The 26369-nt window shown below is 31.0% G+C and overlaps 2 protein-coding genes across 2 annotated transcripts; both read right to left on the reverse strand.

Annotated features, from left to right (window-relative positions):
- Nucleotides 1-6867: 6867 nt before the first annotated feature.
- LOC101247173 (pyruvate decarboxylase 1-like) lies at nucleotides 6868-10130 on the reverse strand. Its single transcript, XM_004249021.5, has 6 exons — nucleotides 9241-10130; nucleotides 8991-9154; nucleotides 7954-8604; nucleotides 7753-7870; nucleotides 7462-7650; nucleotides 6868-7382 (listed from the first exon to the last, which is right to left on the reverse strand). The coding sequence occupies exons 1-6, from the start codon at nucleotides 9757-9759 to the stop codon at nucleotides 7212-7214; spliced, it is 1812 nt and encodes a 603-aa protein (XP_004249069.1). The 5' UTR covers nucleotides 9760-10130; the 3' UTR covers nucleotides 6868-7211.
- Nucleotides 10131-16115: 5985 nt separating this feature from the next.
- On the reverse strand, nucleotides 16116-22702 carry LOC101245813 (wall-associated receptor kinase 17-like). Its single transcript, XM_069290061.1, is given in 5 exon segments — nucleotides 16116-17544; nucleotides 18045-18221; nucleotides 18291-18738; nucleotides 21065-21470; nucleotides 21472-22702. Coding segments are annotated over 5 exon segments (3396 nt in total). The 5' UTR covers nucleotides 22656-22702; the 3' UTR covers nucleotides 16116-16363.
- Between the last annotated feature and the right edge of the window lie 3667 nt (nucleotides 22703-26369).

Consider the following 26369-nt stretch of genomic DNA (forward strand, 5'->3'; position numbering starts at 1 on the left):
TTCTCTTCTATGTGTTCAAGTGGAATTTTTATTTTGTATTATTATATTAGAAATGAAGATACTATTGTTGATGTTCATAATAATATATTTGTTACTTTCACCTTTCATTCATGAAATGGGTTAATGACAAATTCATGATAATCCTTTGAGTCCCTCAATTATATCCTATCGAAGAGATTTTGAATAATTGGAAGAGAATAAAGAAAGTTGTCATCTCTTTTTCTTTCACATTGTTACTACTTTTTTCTTTCACATTGTTAATTTTAGCTTCATTTTATAATATTTTTGTTGATTTTTAGAGGTGTTCTTTTATTTACCATTAAAAAATTTCTATTTTCTTTCCTATTTGATAAATAAATAACTACAAATAAAATATTATTGTACACAATAAGACTTTGAGTTTTATGATTTAAGTTTTTGCATGGTTGATAATTGTTCTTGCTTTGATAACCACGTAAGTTGTATAGCTTTTAAAGTACTTTTTCCTGATTTACTATTTTATTTTACAAATTTTATAGTAAAAATAGAATTATTAGTTCTATTAAAAGTGTGAAGCAACAAAGTTAAGGTTGGATTAATAGAATTATCCTATAAATTTGTATAGAGTATAACATTCTTTGAAATTATAAAATTAGAAGAAATTGAAGGGTTACTTAATAATTAAATACACTTAATTTAATATGTTGACCATATTCATCTACTAAAAGTCTCTAGCTACTGGTGAAATATGTAAAGATGTTTGAGACTGTTGTGCGGAATTTGAGATAATACGAGAAAATATAAACGCGAAAAACAAAACAACAGATTTACGTGGTTCACCAATAAATTGGCTACGTCCACGGGAAGAGAGGGAGCAGTTTTATTATGGAGAGGCAAAAACAGAATTACAGAATATAGGGTTTGCCATAGCGTCTATATATAGTGCTAAGCTACGCCCTAACAGGCTTGGGCCCAAAATACATAATTGAAAGATAATTAAGGGCCCAATTCAAGGCATTCAACAAATCTCCACCTTGACTTGAATTCTCCAAACAGATTCTTCAGACGCACTATGATAGTGCCAAGCCTCCCCCTCTTCCTCAGAATTGCCCCACAGGGCAATTAACAGCTACGCCCTAACAGCGAGACCCCCGTCCTTTCTGTTTGTAGCGGGTCCGATTCAAGGCATTCAACAGAGACTTCGATTCCTATCCTTCATTTTCTTTCATTTAATTCATTTTAATTCTAATATGAAGTTTAAGTTCAAATTGTCCAATTTAATTAATTATTTCTCTTAGTTAAGTTAAGACCGTCTTTACAAGAAAAACGTACATATATCTTCCATTACAAAAGAAAGACTTTTTTGATTTTCTTGAAAAGAAAATTTGAAAGTTTTCTTATAAATGTGAGTTTTCTTATATAGTGGTATGCCTTCTATTTTGCCTAATATTTTCTTATATATGTGAAAGTTTTCTATATATTTTTCTTAATTAATTATTGTAATTTGTAACTATCTTTTTGTTGATCTATTTTTATTTTATCAGCAAATTACTAAATCAAAATGTACGCACATTTAACATATAATTATTTTTCTTTCACAATATTTATGGTTTCTTCATCTTTAATATCAAAAAGGTCATACAAACACATCGTTACAAAAACTTCATGCAATTTAGCTTGGGGAACATGTGCTACTCACGTGTCTCGAACTAGTATTATTATAAGCATGAAGCTCAAAACTTAAAAGTTGAATTACTATTTTGCCCTTCTAATAAATTAAAACTTTTATAATTTTCATATATATAATCTTCTTATTCTCATTCCATAATCTTGACCTTTCAAATTTCTAACACAAATGTAAATAAAAATAAAAATGAGTAATTATTCCTTATAGACAAGAAACTAAAGTAGATTCATGTATCTTTAAAATTAAATTTCATCTCTATATCTTTTATATTTATTTTAACAATAATTCATGTGACTTTTCATATTTCCATAATTTTGTTCTATAAATTTAACTTTTTCAAGAAAAACTTTTATTTACCACTCCTACAATTCTTGTGTGTAGGAACTCTAAACATGTGAAATAATGTCACAATTTGAGGTGAAAGTTGTGAGATTCCCTTCGGGTCACGAGAATAGACAAGAATTCAATTACTGAAGTATCGGAGTTTGATGTGTTAGTTCTATATTTATTTGTAGTAAGAATTATAATAAGACTTTTTTGTCTCTCTTCATATAGTTGGATTCTTGTTTTATTAGCAAGTTGTTCTAAATTCATATTTGTATTTTGTATGCTCAAATATTCAGTTTCACTATAGAGACAAAAATAAAATGAAATGCCTAATTATCTTGTTCATCTGTACCTTTTTTTTTTTTGCTTCGTAATAATTTTACATATACATTAATTTTCATCTTTAAGAATGAATGTGATAAAATAGGATGTTTACTCTTTTCTTTCTTTTTATGGAAAAAAAAGATGAAACATATAATATTAGATTAATGGTGGATAAGTTATGTATGAAGAGAAAATTAAATTTTATATAAAAATAGTAGTTATTCATAAATATTCTGATTTTCAAAATATAAATAATAAGACTTTTTACATCATAGTTTTAAATATTTATAGTTAACTAATTAGTTTAAAGTGTTTGTGGATAAAAATTTCATACAATACTTTAAACACATTCAATATAATTATCAGAAGATTCAAAAGGCAAAGTAAAACAGTTGAAAGGTTTTGTTTTCCTTTCACTCAAAGTTAATCTTACACTATTTCTTCTAACATTATTCTACCAATAAAACAGAACTATCGAGAAATTTAATTTAGATAGTTGTTATTTTTCCTTTTTGCTTTGCAAACTTATTTTTGAATTATAAACGAAGTTTATTTTATTAATTTCTCATATTATTATCTCGATGCATTTACTAGGGGGTCAGAAAATTGAAGTGTCACAATTAGTAGTAAAACAAAGTAAGAAATCTCAATTAGACATATTTTATTATTTAGTAATATTATCTTTTAAGAAATAATACACTCATGGGTTACACGCGCAAATCGAAAACTAGTATTATTATAAGTGGGAAGCCTCCAAATCCAAAGTAAATTACGAAAATGCCCATACAAATTTTTATTAACAATTTTGTTCTACACTAAAAAAAAAAACTTTTAAACAGAAAATCATTCACTTTTGTTAAAGAATGACAAAAGTCCCACATCGGTGATTAATGAGATGGATGGACTCCTTATAAGGCTTGGACAATCCTCCTCCCTTTGAGCTAACTTTGAGGTGTGAGTTAGGCCTAAGACCTAATTTCACATGGTATCAGAGCAGGGCTCGTCTCACCCAATGTTAGGACCCTCGAAATCAAATTGTCCACGCACCAAATGCTAAGCACTGGGCGTGAGGTGGGGTGTTAAAGAATGACAAAAGTCCCACATCAGTAATTAATGAGATGGTGGACTCCTTATAAGGCTTGGGCAATCCTCCTCCCTTTGAGCTAGCTTTTGGGGTGTGAATTAGGCCTAAGACTTAATTTCATAATTTTCTACATTGAATTTGATGTAGAAATTATTCCATCTTCCCACAATTATTAAATGTTTGAAATGCTTAGTTATCACCTGTACTTATTTCAATTTTAATGTTTTGTCTCTTTCATCTTCCATGTTAGTAATAGCTTTTTCATATTCTTTACAAAATTCTATAAATTTGCATAGAGAAATATATACATTGATCAATCAAATTATCACTCAAATATCTAATTTCTTGACAGAAAACAATGTTAGAAAAGCAATCAGAAGACAATTTTACATATTTGTTTCTTCAAGCATAGATATTGCCCTTCTCCTTCACTTCTCAGTAATCCTTTTAGGTTTGAAAACCTTTTCATAGGTGTCTATTTTAATGCCGAATTGATCCTTTCCCTAGCAAATCATTCTAGGTATGAGAAAGTTGGTGCAAATTATGCTTATTTGGGTTTTGATGATAATTGTATGAAACATTATTTGGGTATTAAAAATATGCTGATTGTAATCCCATAATTTATGTATTAATATTATGTATTAATTTTCATAGGTGTCTATTTTAATGCCGAATTGATCCTTTCCCTAGCAAATCATTCTAGGTATGAGAAAGTTGGTGCAAATTATGCTTATTTGGGTTTTGATGATAATTGTATGAAACATTATTTGGGTATTAAAAATATGCTGATTGTAATCCCATAATTTATGTATTAATATTTGTTAATTATTTTTTGGGTTTATATGATACTTCTTTTAGGATGAGTTGTAATAATATTTGTATCCTATACAATTTTTACTAATATTCCTTACAATTTGTCTTGCTGAAAATCCCTTCATTTTTTCCGTTTGTATAAATTAACCATTTATTTTTCTCGCTTTGTATATTTTGATAAATAGGTTTGTTGAGTTGCAATTATTTTGGTCTTTTGATAAGCTAATTTCTTGAATTATATGTCATGAATTTTCCTTTTTGTAATTCGGCTTCTTCAATAGAGAAGACGTGGGATTAGAAATTCTTTATAGTAGTGTTTCATATGCTTTTAAATATGTTGTGCAAAAGATGATGGACTCAAAAATCATATTTTGAAAGTTATACTATAAAGTAAAGTCAGAAGTTTCATATCTACTTGTTATTTATGTGATACAAATAATTCATAAATTCTTGTAAACAAAATAATTAATAATAAGATTAAAATTTCAATAAGTGAAGCAGATTGTTGTTGATACTTTTCTCTTAAGGACTATGTAGTATAGCTTCTCATGTTAACATTTTTATTTCATCTTGTTTGACTTGTGCAAATTACGTATGATAAGTTTCATTATACTTTTAAGTGACTTGTATAAATTAGGTATGCTAAGTTTTATTATGCTTTGAAGTGTAAAGCCGAATTATCATTTTAACTCTATGCTAAATTTTATTATGCTTTCAAATGTAAAGTTGAATTATCATTTTACCTCTATGCTAAATTAAATATCTAACTAATTAAATAGTAAACAATATCATATATATATATATATATATATATATATATATATATATATATATATATATATATATATATATATATATATAATATTTTTCTCATTTTATTGCAATTAAAAGTTTATTTAAATTTTTACTTTTAACATCTTTTCACTTTTAGTATTTAGTATAATATATATATATATATATATATTATACTAAATACTAAAAGTGAAAAGATGTTAAAAGTAAAAATTTAAATAAACTTTTAATTGCAATAAAATGAGAAAAATATTAACAAAGATATAAAATCAAAGATCAACACTTTTCATTTAATTTCTACAAAATTAAATTTTAAAACTTCATCTTCCATTCTCTCATGTTGAATGAAGGAAAAAATTGGACTGCACACTATAAATTATGCATTGGGTAATATCTTATAAATCAAAAGAAATGGTAGTCTTTAATTATTAATTTCAAAATATCTTCTTTTATTTTATTCAATCTTTATACGTGTTTTACCATATTTAGTTGTGTTTATGTCATTTTTTCCATTTCTCTCAATTTTGATGGCATCATATAAATCATAAATATAGGACAAGATAGTGTATAACTATAATTATATGTGATAATTCAATAATTAACTATATTTCTTCATCTTCCATTCTCTCATATTGAATGAAGGAAAAAATTGGACTGCACACTATAAATTATGCATTGGGTAATATCTTATAAATCAAAAGAAATGGTAGTATTTAATTATTAATTTCAAAATATTTTCTTTTATTTTATTCAATCTTTATACGTGTTTTACCATATTTAGTTGTGTTTGTGTCATTTTTTCCATTTCTCTCCGTTTTGATGGCATCATATAAATCATAAATATAGGACAAGATAGTGTATAACTATAATTATATGTGATAATTCAATAATTAACTATATTTGGTAAGCCTTTCTTACTTCTTTATAGCATTTTTTTTTATGTTCTACAATATCAATCTCTGAACTTTTAAAATTTGTTGATTGCGTGAAAAATATGATATGCATGCATTATTATTTGGAATAAACGTGCAACACACGTTTTTGGAAACTGGTTTACTATAAATATCTACTTCTCTAGAACATCTAGATTTTTCTTAAGCACAAATATCAAAGATATTTACTCTATCAAATTCTAGAAAGTTCTATTATATATCTAAGATATTTTTGTATCTCCAAAAAATCATCTTTATTTTTCACATAATAGTTTGTTTTTTTAAAAAAAATAACACTTTTATTCATTTTATGTGGCAGTTTTTTTTTCTCAAAATTCAAATCAAGTAAACTTGTGTTATAGACTAATTAAACAGGAACAAAGTCCAATCCAGAAGACTAATCTAGTAGGTGGAAATTAAAGCACATTTCAGTCTATAAACTCATTATTATGTATCATTTGAATTAAAAAGTCAGTATAACAAAATTGTGAATTATATGGGATTTTTTCTAAGAATTAGTATAAAAATTTATACATTTTCATACATTGACATTTTTTTTACAGTGAGTGACAATTGAGACGTAACAATTTGACCAACATAATTGAATGTCTTTTTATTATATTAATATGAAAAGAATGGTAATGAATAATACTTTTTATACAATTTTTAAATATCTAAAATTTTGATTTGAAAATATTAAATTGATCTATCTGAATCTGAACTTTAAATTTTAATTAAATTCTCTTAAGTAAATTTTCTTTTCATACTATCAAATTTTTGTTTAGCAAAATCCTGTTATGAACACAACAAAAATACTAAAATATGCATTACAATGTTACACTTAATATTTAGAAACGTTCAGTTTTTCTTATATAGATGGTAAAACCAAACTTTTTGAGGGTCTGAAATGCTGAAAATTGAAACAAATATTTTAATGGTCTTAACCTGACTTATTCATACTTTATCACATAACAAAGGTGACAATTTCGTATAGAAGACATCAATTTAAACAAAAACTTGGTTAAATGAAAGAGACAACATCCCAAATATTGACAATTTTATGGACAAACAACACTAGCAGAATACGTGATAGTTCGAATGAAAGAGACAAAATTCCCAATGTTGACAATTTTATGAACATACAACACTACCATCATACCCTAATGATGTTGATAGGAACTAGAAACTGAAAATGAAAAGATAACATGGGAACTTGACAACTTGATAACAGTTGCGCGGTGATCTGAAACTTGTTATCGAACATTCAGACGTTTTACTGAGGATTTGGAGGACGACTATTAGCTGCCGAGACTCTAGAACCCCATTCAAGCAGTTCTTTGCTGGTGTCATCCTTGTGAACAATCACTTCGATGAAGCACAAACTATCTTTCTTTGCTTCAGTTGCAGTTCCAATTGCTTCCACAAGCTCCTCTTCGCAACGAACCTAGTATAAGAATGCATTATTTTAGTTGAAATAACTCTTTTGACTCCACTAATGGTATAGGGATAGAGAAATTCCTCACCTTTGTTGTCCAACATTTTCCTTGCCCGTTGTGGATTGCATCGACTAGTCCAGTGTAATTCCAGTTCTTGATCACATTGTAAGGTCCGTCGTGAATCTCAACTTCAATTGTGTAACCGCCATTGTTTATCAAGAAGATGATAGTCCTCTGACCACATTGCAGCATTGTTGAAATATCCTGAGCAGTCACCTACAACAAGTATATGCCAATATAGAATGATAAGAACACGATGAAATAGATAAACAAAACGAACTTATCGTGTTGAATTCAGTTCACAGGACTTCTTTATACCTGAAAACTACCATCACCAATGAAAGCAATCACCCTCTTTTCTTTTGCTGCTTGTGCGTAACCAAGAGTTGCCCCAACAGACCAACCAATAGATCCATACTGCATTTGGAACTCGTACCTGAAAGATAGACAAAGAATTCCAAATGTCATTACGATGAACACAGAAGTAAACGTCATTTCACATTATTATTTGGAGCTCACCCACATCCCTTGGGCAGTTTAAGTTTCTGGCAATTGAACCATGAATCCCCCGTCTCAGCAATCACAGCCGTGTCACCAGACAACATCCTCTGAATGTGCTCAAAGAGAACATTAACCCTCAATGCCTCTTTAGACTCACACATGAGAGGATGTCCCTCTGGAACATAAATCCTTCGATAGTTCTCGTAAGCAGTCGGGTTGTGCTTTAGCCTCTTGCCCAATGCAGCAAGGAAATCCTTCATTAAAATACAACCAAATGTAGGTCCATTACCAACAGTCACACGATCCGGCTGTACAATGATAGCTTTCTCTCTTTTGAGAAGCAGAGAATACCCAACAGAGCTATAGTCATTAAAAATAGGTCCAGCAAACAAGTAAGCATCAGCTGATTCCACAATTTCGGCGCAGAAGGCCGTACTCACTGCACCCCAATAAGTTCCAATGAAATGAGGATGGTGTTCTGGAACCATCCCCTTAGCTGATGGCATCACTGCAACAGCATATCCACTTGCATCCGCTAATTCAACAAACGCATCACACGCCTTTGCAACGCGCATTTTTGGCCCTCCCACAATGACTGGTTTCACAGCTTTGTTTAAAAACTCTGCAGCTGCCTCCACTGCTGCTTCCAAACCCATCTTATTACTCAATCTAATACCAAAAACAAAGTAAACACCTTGTTCACATTACTGGAAAAACAGAACCAACACTAGTGAAGATGTCCATATGTCACAACTCATATAGTATCTTCTGTAACATACAAATCAAATCAAATCCGCATAATACATAGATATGCCCTTCAATTTAATAAAAAATTTAACAATAAACACATTTGTTCACTACGTGTTGCACGTAAACACCACTGAGACAGAAACTTACCATACACATATGACTATGCTAAGTTAAAAGACACGTTCATGTATTATGTCATTAAGTTAACATCTTAAACTTTATGCGGAATCAAATATTATCATACCAAAAAAGGAAAACAGAGCATATTATAAGTGAATAAACGAAAAATTCTCAAAATTACATACCTGGGAGCGATGAAAAATGGAACAGGTTCACGGCTAAAAGTAGGATGTGGAATCCCCGGCAAGTTACAGCTTATACTTATATAAACCGGCTTACTCTCTTTCAACGACGTAGAAATCGCGGTATCAATCATTTCATGTGCATCCTCTAAGTTATTCACCACAGCCTGAAAACCCAAAAACACGACAAAAAAGAAATTCACTATCAAATACAAAACATGTATCTACCGAATTCATTTAAATACAAATCTACCTGATAGCAAGTGACAGCTTGAAAGCAACGAAGTTCTTGACTAAAATCAGGCAACCCAATCGTATGATGAAGGATTCTGTTCGTTCCATAATCGTTCGAATTAGGTCCACCCACAATACAAATCAATGGAAGATTTTCACTATAAGCACCAGCAATAGCATTAAGAACACTAAGTCCACCAACAGTGAAGGTCACAACACAAGCTCCAACACCGCGAGCTCTAGCATATCCATCAGCAGCATATCCAGCATTAAGCTCATTACAACACCCAACAAAATTAAGCGCAGGTTCATCAATTAAGTGATCCAGCAATGTCAGGTTGAAATCACCAGGAACGCCAAAAACATCGGTGACCCCAACTTGGACTAAACGGCGTGCTAAGTGACGACCCAGTGTGGATTCCGGCGAGTTGAACGGAACGGCTGGATTGTGAATGGTTACGGCGTTAACCGTCGGTAAACAGCCCACGTCGGTGTGCGGTGGTTTACACGTGTCAATTGCTCCGATCTTCACGTCCATGATGAAATTGAATGTGTGCCGTATGTGTTTTTTTTTTTTTTTTTAATCAGAAAATGTTGAGTAATTTTTTGAGTTTTATAAGAAGGAAAAAAACTGTGTAGTAGAAAAACAGGGGGCGGCCTTTGGGATTTTTTTTGTTTTTTTTCGTATCAATTTTACTATTCAATTCTCTGAACACATGGGCGGTGGTTTAAGAGAAGAAACGGTGGGAAAGTGCTTAAGAGTGTTTTAGAATGAAGTAGAAAAAGTTGATTTTGAGTTATGGTAAATGAAAAAATGTTTGTATTTGTATTTATGAAAAAGATATTTCCAACGACCAGGGAAGGTTTTTTGTCAAAAGAAAAATAAAATAGAGGTCAATGTGTTAACACAACACATAACAAATTTAAATACTCAACTATATTTTTGTAGAATAAATGTGAACTTTGACAAAGTTCATGCTCAATTTTGTCATTTGGAGCTGATATACTCCTTGTTATAAAAGTGATTCATATGTGTCCTTATCGTTATACAAACGATTCACATATACCCCTATCGTTATAAAATGGCTCACATATACCTAAAAGTTAAAAAAATTGGTTTTAAATTTATATTTATTACTTCTAATTTTTTAAAAAAATTATTTAGGAGTATATATAATTCTTCTATCAAAGTTCTAGGTATATTTTAATTTTTTTCATACATAAATTATTTTTTTACTTCTTTCATTATAATTATTTGAGTTTCTTATTCTTATTTTGTTTTTTTCTTACATTCCTTAGTTTAAAGAAAAAAAATTAAACTATTTTTTTTTGTATGTATTGTAATTTAATTTCGTATTCGAAGAAAAAATTTGGTTATCTACAATAAGTTTTACAAGAATATTAGTGAAACATAAATAAATTTGATTATCAAAATAATAATTATAAATTAGTCATTGAAATAAAAAAAAGTCAAAAAAAATATGTTTGACCAGGATTAAATTTACTCAGGATTATATTTTTAGAAAAAAATAATAAAAATTTAGATTAAATTTTTTTTTATTTCTATCAGAGGAAAAGGGTATATGTCAGTCATTTTGTTTACAAATAGGGATATATATATGAGCCACTTTCATAACAAGGAATATATTAGCTCTAAATGACAAAGGTAAAGGATATATCAGACCCTTTTTCTTATATATATAAAAATAAATTTGATTATATATAAAATAATATAAATCAAAAGGTATTTCGATAAAATTTTGAACCCTCAGTGGCTTCGATTCTGATAGTAGGAGCATAATTACATTTTGTTTATGTAACTGAAATATATTTTTTAATCTGCTGTCAGTGCAATATGGAATTATTTTATTTTCTACTCACCGAGAATCGAACAAAAAGCACATAGTTGAATACGTCACAAGAGGGAGAATCACTTTTCTACTAGTCCACTTTTCCACCGAAGAAGATTGAAATATACGCAAATTATCGTTTTGTGCTTAATATAAAAAAAATAATTAAAAAGAACTTTTTCGAAAACTTTAATTTAAAATATTTATATGTTCACCTAATAAAAGCGATGATGATCCGAAAACTGTCCTTGGTATGCAAATACAGGGACCTTTATCCTTTCGAAATGGCCCAATAATTTGAGTTTTTAAACTTTTATTTAAAAGTTTTACATTTGATATTTAAATCGAGCTCGTTACATTAAATTTGTCTTATAAATTTAAAAAATTATTATATAAAAATAATATTTTAATCTGTATACATCAAAAAATAGCGACAGTCAAATTGCCTTTGTCATTAAAAATAAATAAAAAACAGGGAGCTAGCCTTGGGTTAGCTTTAATGGTTTTTAGTTCGAAGAAGAGAGGCAAATGAGTAGTGGCTGTCACAAACCTGATTCAGATTCGGCCTGCCCCAGCATTGATGCACTTGGCGGCTAATAATAATTAATTTTTATGATTAAATTATTAAAATATTTAAAAACTATATTATATAAAAAATACAAATTACTGTATGATTTTTCATATCAATATATACTAATAAAATTCTTATTAAATATTAATAAAATTTTAAACAATTTAAATATAAAATAATAAAAATGTAACATAAATGAGAGGGAAAAAAAGTAATTTATTAATTTATAATTACTTGTCAATTTTTTATTTCTATTAATTATCAAGTAGATGAAGAAAAGTTAATTAAGGGATAATAGGTAAAAGAATTTAATGTTTCTTAATTTTGTCAAAATGTACAATAAAAATAGACGAGTGAAATTTTTTTTAGAAAAAAGAGTCATAGTTAAAGTTCACGAGTCAGCTTCTTTGTTTATCTGAAACCAATCACATTTTGCTTTCTGCTCTACTAACCACTTTTTTGTTTTATTGGACTATCTTCGTGGTTGGTTTTGTATCCACAAGACAATTATATTTAATCCCTCCATCCTAATTAATATTGCAATCAATGTTTTAAAAATGGAAGGTAAGAATACCCGTTTTATATCGTATAGGGCGAGGCGTAAATTTTGTGATACAAGATATAAGTCTCATAGATTTACAGGACGTAATTTGTATCTCAATTTTATAGTTTTATTATTAATATAATAAATGAAAGTAAATTTTTTAAGGAATAATTGTATAGAATAGCAAACTAATAATGCAAAATAAATACAATAGCTATCGTTTGATTTTTTTGTATTCCTTAGCAAAGAGTTTGATTTATTTGTATTCATTAGCAAACTGTTTTGCCAGTGTCATTTGTCTCTCTCGCTTCATACGAGTGTCCAGACCACTCTCTACTAAGCTCTCTCAATATCTGGTTCACTTTGAAAATAGAGTGATTTGTGTTTCCAAGTACATACAATGCATTCACGATACAAATACAATGGATTTTTCCTAGCAAGATAGCTAAAAGCTCCAGTACCTTGTTTACAGAACCTAAATGACGACTCGTCATCTCCATTAACCTATGTCAAATATACACCAAATCTAACATTTACTAACACGGCCTTAAAAGGATAATGACATAAAGCTGAGATATATACTGTGAAGCATAGCAATTTGTATAAAGCGAGAGAAAATTGTATATATACCTGCAAAAAAACATATATCTTCGTGCTATAAACTTAATTATACAATACACAAACGTTTTACTTCGATTCAATTGTATACAAATGCAAATTTACAGATATCGTAGCAAAATAGGCCAGCGAATTATACAATTGCAGCGAAACACAATTTTCTCTTGCTTTATACAACAAAAGTGTATAAATTTTTGTTTCTGTTTTGTATAAAGCGAGAGAAAATTGTATATACACATGCAAAAACATTATCTTCTTCCTAAACACTTTAATTATATTATATACAAACATTTTACTTCGATTCAATTGTATGCGAATGCAAATTTTATAGAAATATTGCAGAGAAATAGGCTAGCAAATTATATAATTGCAGAGAAATAGGCCAGCGAATTATACAATTGCAACGAAATAGGCCAGCGAATCACACAATTGTATATGTATAACGAATTATACATTTATAGGTTTGTTATGGACCAATTATACAAACTTTGTTATAGCATATAAATATGATTTTTTTTGTTTGCTATATGTGAAAGTTGCCCATTTTTTAATAATATACGGACTTGCATTTTTATGCTTGATGCTTACACCTCAATTTTTAGGACTTACGCCTTATGGATCTACGTCTTTAATTTATGCCTCAGAGCACACCCTGCCACGAAACTCGCTCTAAAACTCCCCCCAAAAACGTTTTTAAAAATATTGATTGTGATTTCCAAAATCGAGATTTAATTGACTTAAAATTTAATTGTGATTTTTTAAATGTTATACGCTTGTTATACAATAACCAGACATATAAATATTATCTCAAAAAGACATAAATTTTTTATAATTAAATACATAATAAAAATAAAAAATAAAATGTGTCACCTAATTTAAAATTGCAAAATTTGTGATATCCTTCTAGACTATTCATGCTTGGACTCGAAAACAAACATGCATGACTTTTATTACGTGAGCGTGGTGGCTGAGCATCCAAATAAAACAACAAGAAAATGGAATACGTAATTGCATGAGACGTTCAAGGCAAAATAATATAAAATTTCGATTATAACAAAAACTCGACATAAAATTTACATCTGTTTATGATTTGAAATTTCTATTTCTAATCCAATTTAGCAAAATTGACAGGATTGATTCGACTTAATTTAACTAAAATTTAACATGATCTTAAAATACTTTTTTGTCTCAATCCATTTGATATAATATTTTGAAAAAATTATTGAATATAGAATGACTCTTTTTTAATATTTAAAGATAATTTACTTAACTTTCTTATTTTATTCACAATGAGATAATTTATAATCACACAAGCAGGGGCGAAGCCATCTTTCAATAGAAAATTATATTATTTATATATGGTTAAAAAATATTTTATGTATATATAATAGATGTTGAACCATCTTCAGCTACTCCGTGTGTCTATTCTACGAATTTTGAACCCCTTATTAAAAATTCTGACTCCACTATTACACACGACTATTTATAACTTACTCCAAATTATGAACAACAATTTTTTTTAAAAAACAAAATAAGTAATCATACTAATCAAACATATAATATAAAAAGAGGGGGATACAGTATCATATATTGTTTGTATTTATTTGCGAAAAGTAATAGTAAGTGCAGTTACTTTTGCATCAATTGATTTAAATATTAATAAAAACGGAAAAAAGATTAAAAATATCTTTCGATTTTATTTTATTAATTAAATATATTATCGCTGTTTAAAAAAAAAAAAAAAATTCAAAATACGTTTTCCAGTTACTCACATATGTAAACAAAACTTGTATCTTCTTATCAACATTTAAATCACTTACATTATATATGACAATTACACTCATCAATCAAATGTATAGTTGATTAAGATTATCATGGGACAAACTATATTACTGATATTAATCTCAAAATAACAGACCATAGATACTGATAGGTTGTGAACAACCAACCATCATAATTTAGAAATTTGTATTATTACTCTTACCTAGCTTTAAAACTATTTATATTGAGGAAACATAAGCTCACATAAGGAGATTGTCTATACTAAAATGTGGGTGAGGATTATGTTAAACAGTTGTACGCTATGATTCATATTAGTTTTACCTTTTTATTGAACTAAACGTCCATCAATACATGATGTATTTTTTAAAGAATAACTTTATACTCTCTTTGTTTTATTTTATGTGGCAATATTTGATTCGGCACGGAATTTCAGAAATAATGAAGATTTTGAAATGTTTACTATATTATCCTTCAAAAAAAATAACTTACTTTTCTCTCTCCTTATAAACGCATTAGAAAATTAAGTGGGATCAATAAGGGTAAAAGAGAAATTATATCTTCAAATACTTACCATATAAAAAAATGTGTTTATTTTTTAAATTGATCAAAAAAGAAATGATGTCACATAAAATGAAACGCAGAGACGGAGGAACTAATATTTTATATGTTATTGCTATAAGCTTTCGTTTATTTTGTCAGATTATATATAGAAAAACTAAGAGAACTACTTGTGAAATTTTAGTGAGTAAAAATACAATTTAAAATTTCAAATTATATACCAATAAAATTTTAAAACTTTATCTATAACTAAATAAGATACTACATAAATAAAATTTCTCACGAGCCCATCGTAGTGTGGATTAATATTATTGAAGGTTTTAATTTCTTCCATGTCCTTCTTAATGCCAAAAATCTGTTAATTAGCGATGTTACTTTTTCTTCGGGTTCGCTTAGTGAAGGCCCAGGGGAAGGGGTAGATCTATGTAACTGTTTGAATTTGCGTCTCCTATGAGAAATTTGTGGTCTGTATTGTGAAATCAATTGCGTCTCTGGAGTTGTTTACTTGAGCTTTTTGCCTGTTCATTGTGAAATATGGGAATCTGTAATTACGATTGTGAAATATTTTAAGATTCAGATTTGAATGTCGATTAATTGGCAGCCTGCACTGACCTTGGTACATCTTTTTACTGCCGTGAACTTTAGGTATCCAGTATTTTAGTGAATCGCATGCTTTTTATTTGAGTGGGTAATGAGCAATTTGTTGACTTCAGTTAATGTTTATGTTGCTATTAATGCAGTTTATGAACAAGTTTGAATTCTTTAGGCTGCGAAGCTCATCTACAGTTCTATTGGGGATGAAACAGAAACAAGTGTTGCTTTCCATTATTGCCTTCCAAGGTTCAAGATATCTCTTGTAAGTACTACCGCATTTTTATCTATCCGTATAGTAACTCAGTCATGCATAGTATGTATATATATATATATGCAAAAATGATAGGGTATTTGAAAGAGGAGGAATTAAGGAGCTCTTTTTCTTACTTTTACAGTTAATCAGTATGATGAAAATAATGTTGAGTTATAACAAGTTTAAGTGTTCAGTTGACAAAGTGCCGAGTGTAGGGGTTGGGATAACAATCCGGGACAAGTACAAGGGTATCCCAAGCCATACCACCTTGAGAAGAAAAGGAAAAGGAACCTACATTAGAACATTCAATATGGAAGAAAACACAAGGATAGTACAGTAAGAGGTGCCAGTATTAGTAGCCTAGATTTTGGATCAACTTGGATTGTATGTAGGATGCATGATACGAGAACTATCTGAGTTGGGTTTTTTTTCATAGGCGTCGATTGGAACTGTGTAAAGATCTGATAAATCATCCTCTTCGTGTAGGTGTTGATTAGACCAAGAGACCCCACTTACCTTCCTTAAACCTTCAAGTTCAATAGCCACTTCCTTCATTGTAGGCCTATCTTCTCCATGCAATTGAATACAGTTCTTCACTAGCTCAGCCATCTGTTGAAGTTGCTCAAGATTCCCTTCTCACAAAACACGACGATCAAGAATTTGAAACAAGCGATTATTATTTACGGATGAAACAAAATAATCAGCCAAATTCTTTTGATCATCGTTTCTATCTCCAGAAACTGGTTTTAACCCCGTTAGAAGTTCTGCCAGTACTACTCCAAAACTGTAAACATCACTTTTATCCGTCAATTGACTTTTGAAAATATATTCAGGATCCAAGTACCCAAATGTACCTTGAACTAATGTAGCCACACGTGTTTGATCAAGAGGGATGAGCCTTGAAGCTCCAAAATCTGCCACTTTAGCTGTGGAAAATTCATCTAACAATATGTTGGAAGACTTGACATCTCGATGAATTATAGGCATGGACGCAAATGAATGAAGGTAAGCAAGTGCAGTGGCTGTCTCTATGGCAATTCTCAACCGATTTTGCCAATTTAACCAACCCGCTCGACGTTGGCTGTGAATGTGCTCGTAAAGAGTTCCTTCAGATACATACTCATAAACCAATAAAGGAACTTCATCTTCCAAACAACACCCAAAGAGCCTCACTACATTTCTATGGTTGATTTGAGTGAGAATAAGCACCTCGTTGATAAACTGTTCAATCTGACTCTCATCCACAATTCTAGATTTTTTAATTGCAACTACGCGGTTATCACTTAGCACACCTCTATATACAATCGCATGGCCACCACGACCAAGAATTCTGTCATTGGCATGATTGTTTGTAGCTTTCTTGAGCTCCTCAGCTGTGAAAATTTTTGTTGCTTTCACATCACCATCATTAGTGGAGATTCTGTGTTTCAATAATAAACCGCCATTTTGTTGGAAGAATTTCTCCCTAACTTCAATCAATTTCCTTTTCCTGATTCTGAAACAGAGCCAAACTATTCCAACCACTAGGGATATACAGGCACCAGCTCCTATACCTGTATAATTAGTGGAATTGAACTTTTATTAGTCTGTTTCAACTAGATCAAAAGTACAGGACTAATTGTAGACATATCTGCTAACGAGTTTGTGTTCCAAGTTGCTGTTTCAAACACAAGATATAAAAAATTGCTTATCTTTCTGTAATCACTATTAGTTGAATGGACAAAGACAGGGTCACCAATCCAAATTTACAAAACTAAACTAAATAGTGTGTATTCATAGCATTTGTGTGACCATAAAAGCTTCTCCTTAAGGATCAAATGAGAAGGGTAAAGTTAATTGTTTTTGAACATAGAAATGTATCAATACTTCTGGAATGAAGGAAATAGTATTTGTGGTCATGAAAGCAGGTTCGGCCAGAGGGACCAACTACCAAGCCAGTAGCCACTTAAAGCAGGCTTTAAAAAATATTGATATGGAAAATAAGGCCTGCCGTTTTAAGATAGTTTTAGGCCACTAATCTTATTGAGTCGCCCATGTATAGTGAGATATTAACCTGCGGAGAACTTGATCCATGGGAACTCATCATGGTAGGGAGCTATACAACCACGACCATCCTTTTTGCCGTCACCAGTATAGCCATGGGGACAAGAACAATTGTAACTTCCTGGGGTATTTATGCACATCTGTTGGCACAAACTGTTATTTGGATAATCAACACATTCATCAACATCTGAAAAAAGATCAAATCAATGCATGAAAAGCTTGATGAAGAATCGAAACATTATATATAGTCTTATACCTTGGCAGCCTTGATTGAGATAAGGATTACCCTGATAACCTGTATTACAGCTGCAGCGGTATCCACCAAGACCAGTATCTGAATCAATGCAGTGGCTATTTTCACTGCAAGCATAATCCTCATTTTTCAAAGCTTGCGTGCAAGTAAGACTCCCGATGGCCCAATCCAGCACAATGGGGACACTATCCTTAATCCTATCATAAAAATTATTGACATTTAGATCATCACCTAGATCTGGCAAGCCCTGGAAATGGATGTGATCCGCCTCTCCCAGAAATGCATACAAACACGAATTGAAGGACCAAACATGAGTATGATTTTTTGTGCTAGACATGGTTGTGTTATAGTATTTCAAGCCCTTGGGTATCTGCGTCTGGCAGCAGCCTTTTCCCGTACACTCTCCTTCTATCACATCCATTGAGTCTGAATTTGTCATGATATGGGGGCATATACATATTCATTTAGATCAGATTCATGTCCTCCTCCTAAATGTATTCACTGTTTGGATTTTAACTAATAAAGTAGGAATTGTTGTCAAACCTTCCGTTGCCCCAAGATGGCGATAAAAAAAAACAAAAAATATGAGACAATTCATAATATCGTAGTAACATATTCAATAAAAAAGATACTAAAATCATATAAAATAAATTATTAATTAATAAGTCATAACGAAAATAATTATAATAAAAAAATACTATATTGTGCCAAAATGAGTAAGACTAATAAGTACTAAATAATTGCCTAACTAAACATTAAAAGTAAAACAGAAAAGGATTAAAAATATCACTCAACTATAAGGAAAAGTTTAAAAATATATTTCATCCATCTTTTAGTCTAAAAATATCTTTTTATTCATCTTTTTGGTCTAAAATTACCCTTCCATCTACCTTTTTACTCAATTATACCCTTGCAACTAACAACCTTTTTTTTTTTAAAAAAATAGTTATTATGTGTCATTTTCTTATTGAATGAAATAAAAATTCACATTTTTTCCCCATAATTTATCCAAATCAAAATAATATATTTTTTCAAAATTCAAAAGTTATATTTTTTAAAATCTAGTAATTTCTTTTTTTCAAAAAAAAATTGTTTTAGATAATTAATTTTTTTTTAAAAAATATTAGTCAATTTTAGGATTTATATTTATATATTATGTCCCGCTAATTGTGGCATGAATAATATTTTTTTAAAAAAAATTAATTATATAAAGCAATTTTTTTTGGGAAAAAAGAAATTACTAAATTTAAAGAAATATATTTTTTGAATCTTGAAAAGACATATTGTTTTTATTTGGATAAATTATAGGAAAAAAATTAAAAAGAGAGGGTTGTTAGTTGTAAGGGTATAAGTGAAGCAAAAGATGGATGAAAGGATAATTTAAGACCAAAAAAATGATCGAAAGGTATTTTTAGACTAAAAGATGGATGGGTGATATTTTTAAACCTTTTCTTATAGTTCAGGGGTATTTTTGGCCTTTTTCCGAAAGCAAAATATTATTATCTATCGAATTTGAATATTGGATTAGGTCGGGCTGAATCAGTCTTTTTAATTGAATTTGTATTTAGATTAGAAAAAATTAATAATAAATAAAAAGAAAAATAAATGCTCATCGAAAATTGAATTTTATGGAATATGAGATTTTTGTGTTAGTGTGGATAAAATTTTATAATTTTTATGTTAGAATATACTCTACTTCCTCTGTCTCTTTGTATATGTCATTCTTTTCTTTAAATAGTTGGAACACAATACTTGTCATTTTATAAAATTTATGCATAATTTATCATATTTTGCTCATTATAATAGTTAATTAATCTTGAAAATGTATTCATCATTTATTATAAAGTTGACTTAATAAAACATTAAATAATGCTAGAAGGATAAAGTTACATCATTTCTTAATGTGCAAAGTGAAAATATGACATATAAAAAGGGACGGAGAGAGTGGTTAAGTGTCTCCGAACTTTTTTCTTTTCAAAAAGGACATAATTACCTGGCAAATCTGTTATATTTCATTAGTTCATAATACATAAATATATCTTTTAAATTGACGTCATTTTATATTTATGACCTTAACTTTAGATATGCGCAACCAAACATTTAAGCTTGTACTTCTGTCCCTCGAATTCAACCATGAATGCCAATTGCCGTTGGCCTATTGTCATCTCACTATCGTTCCCTACTTCAACCTATTAAGGTTCCATAGCTTATTTGCTGCGATATTATAGAAGGTTTTAGTTTGTTTTTTCTCCTTCTTGGTGCCAAAAATCTGTTGATTTGTAAGGTTATTCTCTCTTCCTGTTTGCTTAGTGAAGTCCCAGCGGAAAATTAGCTGAATTTGTGTCTTCTCTGAGGTGAAATCAGTTTTTACTTGAACTTTCTGGCTGCTGTTTATCCTACTAGATCTCTGTCAATTGCCCTTGCAGCGGGTTGAACATTAGTTCCTGGTTTATTGTGTTTGACAATGTGATTTCCTTCCTTCTTATGGATGCGTCCAGGAGTGTTAGAAAACCATTTGGGACGCGTGGGTTGGTTTTGTATACAATATATGCACAATTCGTTTCAAATGATTTGACTTTTGGAATTTGTTTGTCTATAAGCAACAACGAAAAACTAATTCTTATCATGAAAAGGTTCGTTATATATAATCTGCAAAGATATCCAACACTGTGTCTTAAAAGAAAAATCTAAATTGAGAGGAAAAGGAACCTCGAATAGAACATTCAACATGGAAGAGGCAATGTAATGCCATTATTATTGGACGAGATGTTAGATCAGCTTGGAGTGTATGTAGGATGCATTATGTGAGAACTATCTGAATTGGGAGTATTTCCATTGGAGCTGATGGGAACTGTGAAAAGATCTGATAACTCATCCTCTTTGAGTCCATGTTGATTAGACCAAGAGAATCCAGTTACCTTCCTCAAACCTTCAAGCTCAATAGTCACTTCCTTCATTGTAGGCCTATCTTCTCCATGCAACTCAAGACACTTCTTCACCAACTCAGCCATCTGTTGAAGTTGTTCAAGATTCCCTTCTCGCAAAACACCACGATCAACAATTTGAAATAAGCGATTGTTATCCACGGACCAAACAAAATAATCAGCCAAATTCTTTTGTTCATCGTTTCTACATCTAACAATAGGTTTCAACCCTGTCAAAAGTTCTGCCAGAACTACTCCTGTAAACATCACTTTTCTCCGTCAATTGACTTGTGCGAAAATATTCTGGATCCAAGTATCCCGATGTCCCTAAAACCAATGTAGCCACATGTGTTTGATCCAAAGGAATTAACCTTGAGGCTCCAAAATCTGCCACTTTAGCTGTGTAAACATTGTCTAACAATATGTTGGCAGACTTAACGTCTCTATGAATTATAGGCATGGACGCAAATGAATGAAGATAAGCAAGTGCAGTCGCTGTCTCTATGGCAATTCTCAACCGATTTTGCCAATTTAACCAACTCCCTCCACGTGGGTTGTGAATGTGCTCGTAAAGAGTTCCTTCAGAGACATACTCATAAACCAATAAAGGAACTTCATCTTCCAAACAACACCCAAAGAGCTTCACCACGTTTCGATGGTTGATTTGAGTGAGAATAAGCACCTCATTGATAAACTGCTCAATTTGACTCTCATCCACAATTCTGGATTTTTTAATGGCAACTACACGGCTATCACTTAGCACACCTCTATATACAATCGCATGGCCACCACGACCAAGAATTCTATCATTGGCATAATTGTTTGTGGCTTTCTTGAGTTCCTTCCCTGTGAATATGTTTGTTGCTTTCACATCGGTATGGTTTTTTTTGCTAGACATGGTTGTGTTATAGGATTTCAAGCCCTTGGGTATCTCTGTCTGGCAGCAGCCTTTTCCCATACACTCTCCTGCTACCACATCCCTTGTGCTTGTACAGCTAACATTGCAGCCATACACAAAGTTATTAGGCCCTGTGATGGAAGCATAGTCATCGCAACCAACTACAGTAAACCTGTTCAGCGAAGAGAAACTATACGGTGTTGTTTCTGGAAATGTGGTCCAAGCAAGTGATTCGCTGTGCACAGCTCCACTAGAGTTGTACCATCTCCAACCGATTGAATTGGAGATACGCAATTCAGCATCGGTGATATTGTACACCACAATGTTATTTCCTATGAGGAGTTTCTGTGAACCATCATTAGACGTGTTACACCGCAGCACGAACCCCCAATCATAGGCGCAATCTGAGCCAATACCAAATGGGTATGGAACCATAACGTTTCCACACTGCTTAGTGCATCCTGGCTTTGTGACTTCAGTGGTGTTTTGGGCTGTGGCTAATGTTAATACTAGCGCACAAGCGTAGAAACAAGCAAGCAAATTCATCTGTTCAAGTTAAATCGTTTTTGAGAATTTCCAAAATTATACAAACTAGTTCGACCAACAACTTACTGTAATTATTAATATATAGACATTGTACTATGATTTTTTTATTTTCATATTAATAAAACAAAATGCAAAGACTTGGGGTCAACCATGCCTAAGGGACCAGGTTTATTACTGGTTCAGAAGAGTCAAGAGTCTAGTAAATCTGTCGTATAGCACAAAGAAAGCAAATTTCAAATAATAAGTTTTGCGTGAAAAAGAAACTAAATTATCATTGTTATTATTTCAAAAATACTTAGAACAAAACTTTGAACATCTTTGTAAGATAATAAAGTTAAAGAACATTTTGACAACTAAAAAATCAAAACTAGTAGCGAAACTAGAATCAGAAACATATTAAAAAAATATACGAAATATTTTTCTACGATATATTAAAAAACATATTAATGAGGTAATAAAGCTTAAAGTTTTTAATGATTTGCTAAGTTTGGTAGATTTGACCAAATAGTGTATCTATGAGATGACACGGTTAGAAATCACCTATGTGAGTGTGAAGTGGAAGCCGTTTCAAAGAAAATTTTATGTCAAAAGCCTATTCTCTATACACTCATGAAAACAGGAGGTGTTCATGGATGAAACAAACACAACTGTAAGAATCATAAACAGTAAAGGGTTAATTGTGTGACATATTGTTGTCTAGGTATACACCAAAGCTCGACGGTTCAAAGATATCACATCCATCGATTGACCGAGTATATCCGACATATGTTCACTACGGAAAGTCCAAGGAGAAACCTACTTATCCAGATGCAATTAATCCTTGCTTGTAAAGTACAATTGTCCATGCATTCCTATGTTATAACCATTCCCCATCAATGTGGGGGATTGTTGGGTATGTAGCAAGAATTGATGGGAAATAGAGGGAATGAGAGGAATTTGAAAAGTTGAGAACTTGAAGAGTTGGGAACTTCAAAAGTCTTCTTATGCTTTGATGGAAAAAAACAATTGTCCCTCATCGGTAATGGAAAGAAAAATAGGAGAGTTTAAATACATAAACACTCTTATTAATTTTTAAAAGGGTTGGAAAGAGGAACCCTCCTCGCGTCGTCGTCGCTCACTTCGGCTTCGGGCTTCGACAAATGATCGAGAGATTATTTTTTGGACAAAATTTATTTTAATTATTTATTTAATTAATTATATGACCAAATAATATTTTAATTAATTAGTTGGTAACAGAAGTTAACCGAAATGTTTTCAACTTTTTAGTTAACCGACCCGACTCGGATCCGCTCGCGTGACCCGTTTTATTTTTCTGTTTTATTTTAAATTCCCGCCAGGACTGTTCTGAAAGATTGCAACTTTCATGAACAGTCAATACCATTTGAAAGTTTGCAACCTTTCATGTTTGTGTCAATTCTGAAAGGGTTGCAACCTTTCAGAACATATTCTTCTTGCCTATAAATACAACTCATTCTTCAGAATATTTTCAAACGAATTTTCTGATCTTCATTCTTTTTATAAACACATTTTTTCTTCGTGTACGTTCCTGCTGTGGATTGATTCGCTGACAGGAGAGTTTTTGGTATCTACACTCTACTTATTAAGATCATTTTACCATGGGAGGTTATATTCCAAATCAAACCTCGAATACTAGAGGGGAATAATTTCCTTAAGGGGACACTGTGAGTTCAGTGGACTTGATCTTCTTACAAACTAAAAGATTGTTTCAGTTTCTGGTACGTTTGTTTTAAGTATTTTCTAAAATAATTTTCTGTTCATCTTGCTTATTGGTTCGATAAATTTCAGTTACTTCGTGTTTCTGAATAATTTATTACAATCAGTAATTTCTGGTTATAATAACATCAGATTGGGGAAAAACAATTAACAATTACAGCTACACAATACAACTAATTATTTAGCTCAGCCGTAGTTAGTTAGTATGTTACAAGTCATCAGCTTGCTTACTCATAATTGTAATTTGTTCTATGGCAGTTAGTTAGTTAGGATTTTTTTTCATATCTTTGATTCTTCTAGAATAGTCTCATCTACATGTATATAATGCTGGGTTCATCAATGAAACAGTATCAATTTTCATTCTCTTCAAACACAGAACTCTTAGCTTTCTTCGTGCCTTCCCTATTTCGTCTCAATTGAGTTTGTTGTATGTTTTGATAGTATGGAACCGTAACATTCCCACACTTGTTACGACATCCTGGTTTAGTGAAATTTCCACCTTTAGTAATGGTGGTGTGGATAGTATTAGTCGTATTTTGGGCAGTGGTTAATGTTAGTACACAAGCATAGAAACAGGCAATTTGGTAAGGAAGCAAATTCATCTGTTTTAGTTCCATAGTTTTTGAGAATTTCCAAGATGATTCGACCAACAACTTACGAATTTTTAACCAAACTAAGCCATTATATAAAACAATTTACCAAAGTAATATATTTTTCTAAAATTTTACAAAACTAGTATAAACGTATTTCACGATAACGTTTTAGGGTAAATTTTTTTTAAAAAAAATAACAGCATTAGGTTGATATATGTTATTGTAAGTAATATTTTACTCCTAAAACGTTATTTTCAGTAACGTTTTACTCCTAAAACGTTACTCCTAGTAACGTTTTAGGAGTAAAACGTTACTGTGAGTAATGTATATCAATCTGACGCCATCAACTTTTAAAAAGTAAAATATATCCTAAAACGTTACTGTGGAATGCGTTTATACTAATTCTGTAAAATTTTAGAAAAACATATTATTTTGGTGAATGACTTTATATAATGGCTTAGTTTTGTTAAAACCTCAACAACTTACTATAATATTAATATATAGACATAGTAGTATCATCTTTATTTATTTTTATTTTTTTTTACTTTCATATTAGTTAAAAATATGCGAAGACTTGGGGTCAACCATGCCTAAGGGACCTGGTTCACACGCAAGTCTTGTAACTCTGTCATGTTGTACAAAGAAAGCCAAATTTTAAATTATAAGGTTTTGCGTGAAAAAAAAAAACCTAAATTATCATCGCCACAAATATTGGAGTTGGGCATATAATCTTAGAAAAAAGACAAGCTAGTAGGAGTAATATCCTTTGATTGACTACCTCGTAAGAATAGTCGTTAACATCATTTCAACTTAGGATAATTTGTAGTTCTAGTATTTAGCAAAAAAATACTAGCCATGAGACGTAAGAGTTTCTCAAGAGGATTTGTGGTAACCACAACTCGTGTCATCGGTCATCAAAATATTTCACCAAGCTATAAAGATATCCTCTAGAAGATTCATACCATACGTTAAACCTGAGCCGGCATATTATTGTGCAACAAACTATATTTTCCAACGCCGATAATGATATAAGTATATTGTATATCATATAGATATGTTTAGGAATGATCAGGAGGATGAAAAGATACACTGCTGAATTGACCATCTTTTATTGTATGGAGTGGATGGTGGAGTGTTGGTAAATCAAGAACTCACATGTTCAGGAGATGCATGTCGCAGAGACAACAATGTTGAGATGAATGTGTGGGCATGCTAGGAGTGACAAGATCAGGAATGAGGTCTTTCCAGAGAAGGTGAGAGTGGGCTCTGTTGCGGACAAGATGCGAAAAGCAAGACTGAGATTGTTTGGGCATGTACATAGGAGGTGCACGGACTCCCATGTGAGGAGGTGGTAGAGACTAGTTGTAGGGGGTACACAGAAGAATAG

This window comes from Solanum lycopersicum, chromosome 10 (assembly GCF_036512215.1).
Source record: "Solanum lycopersicum chromosome 10, SLM_r2.1".
Lineage (NCBI taxonomy): Eukaryota > Viridiplantae > Streptophyta > Magnoliopsida > Solanales > Solanaceae > Solanum > Solanum lycopersicum.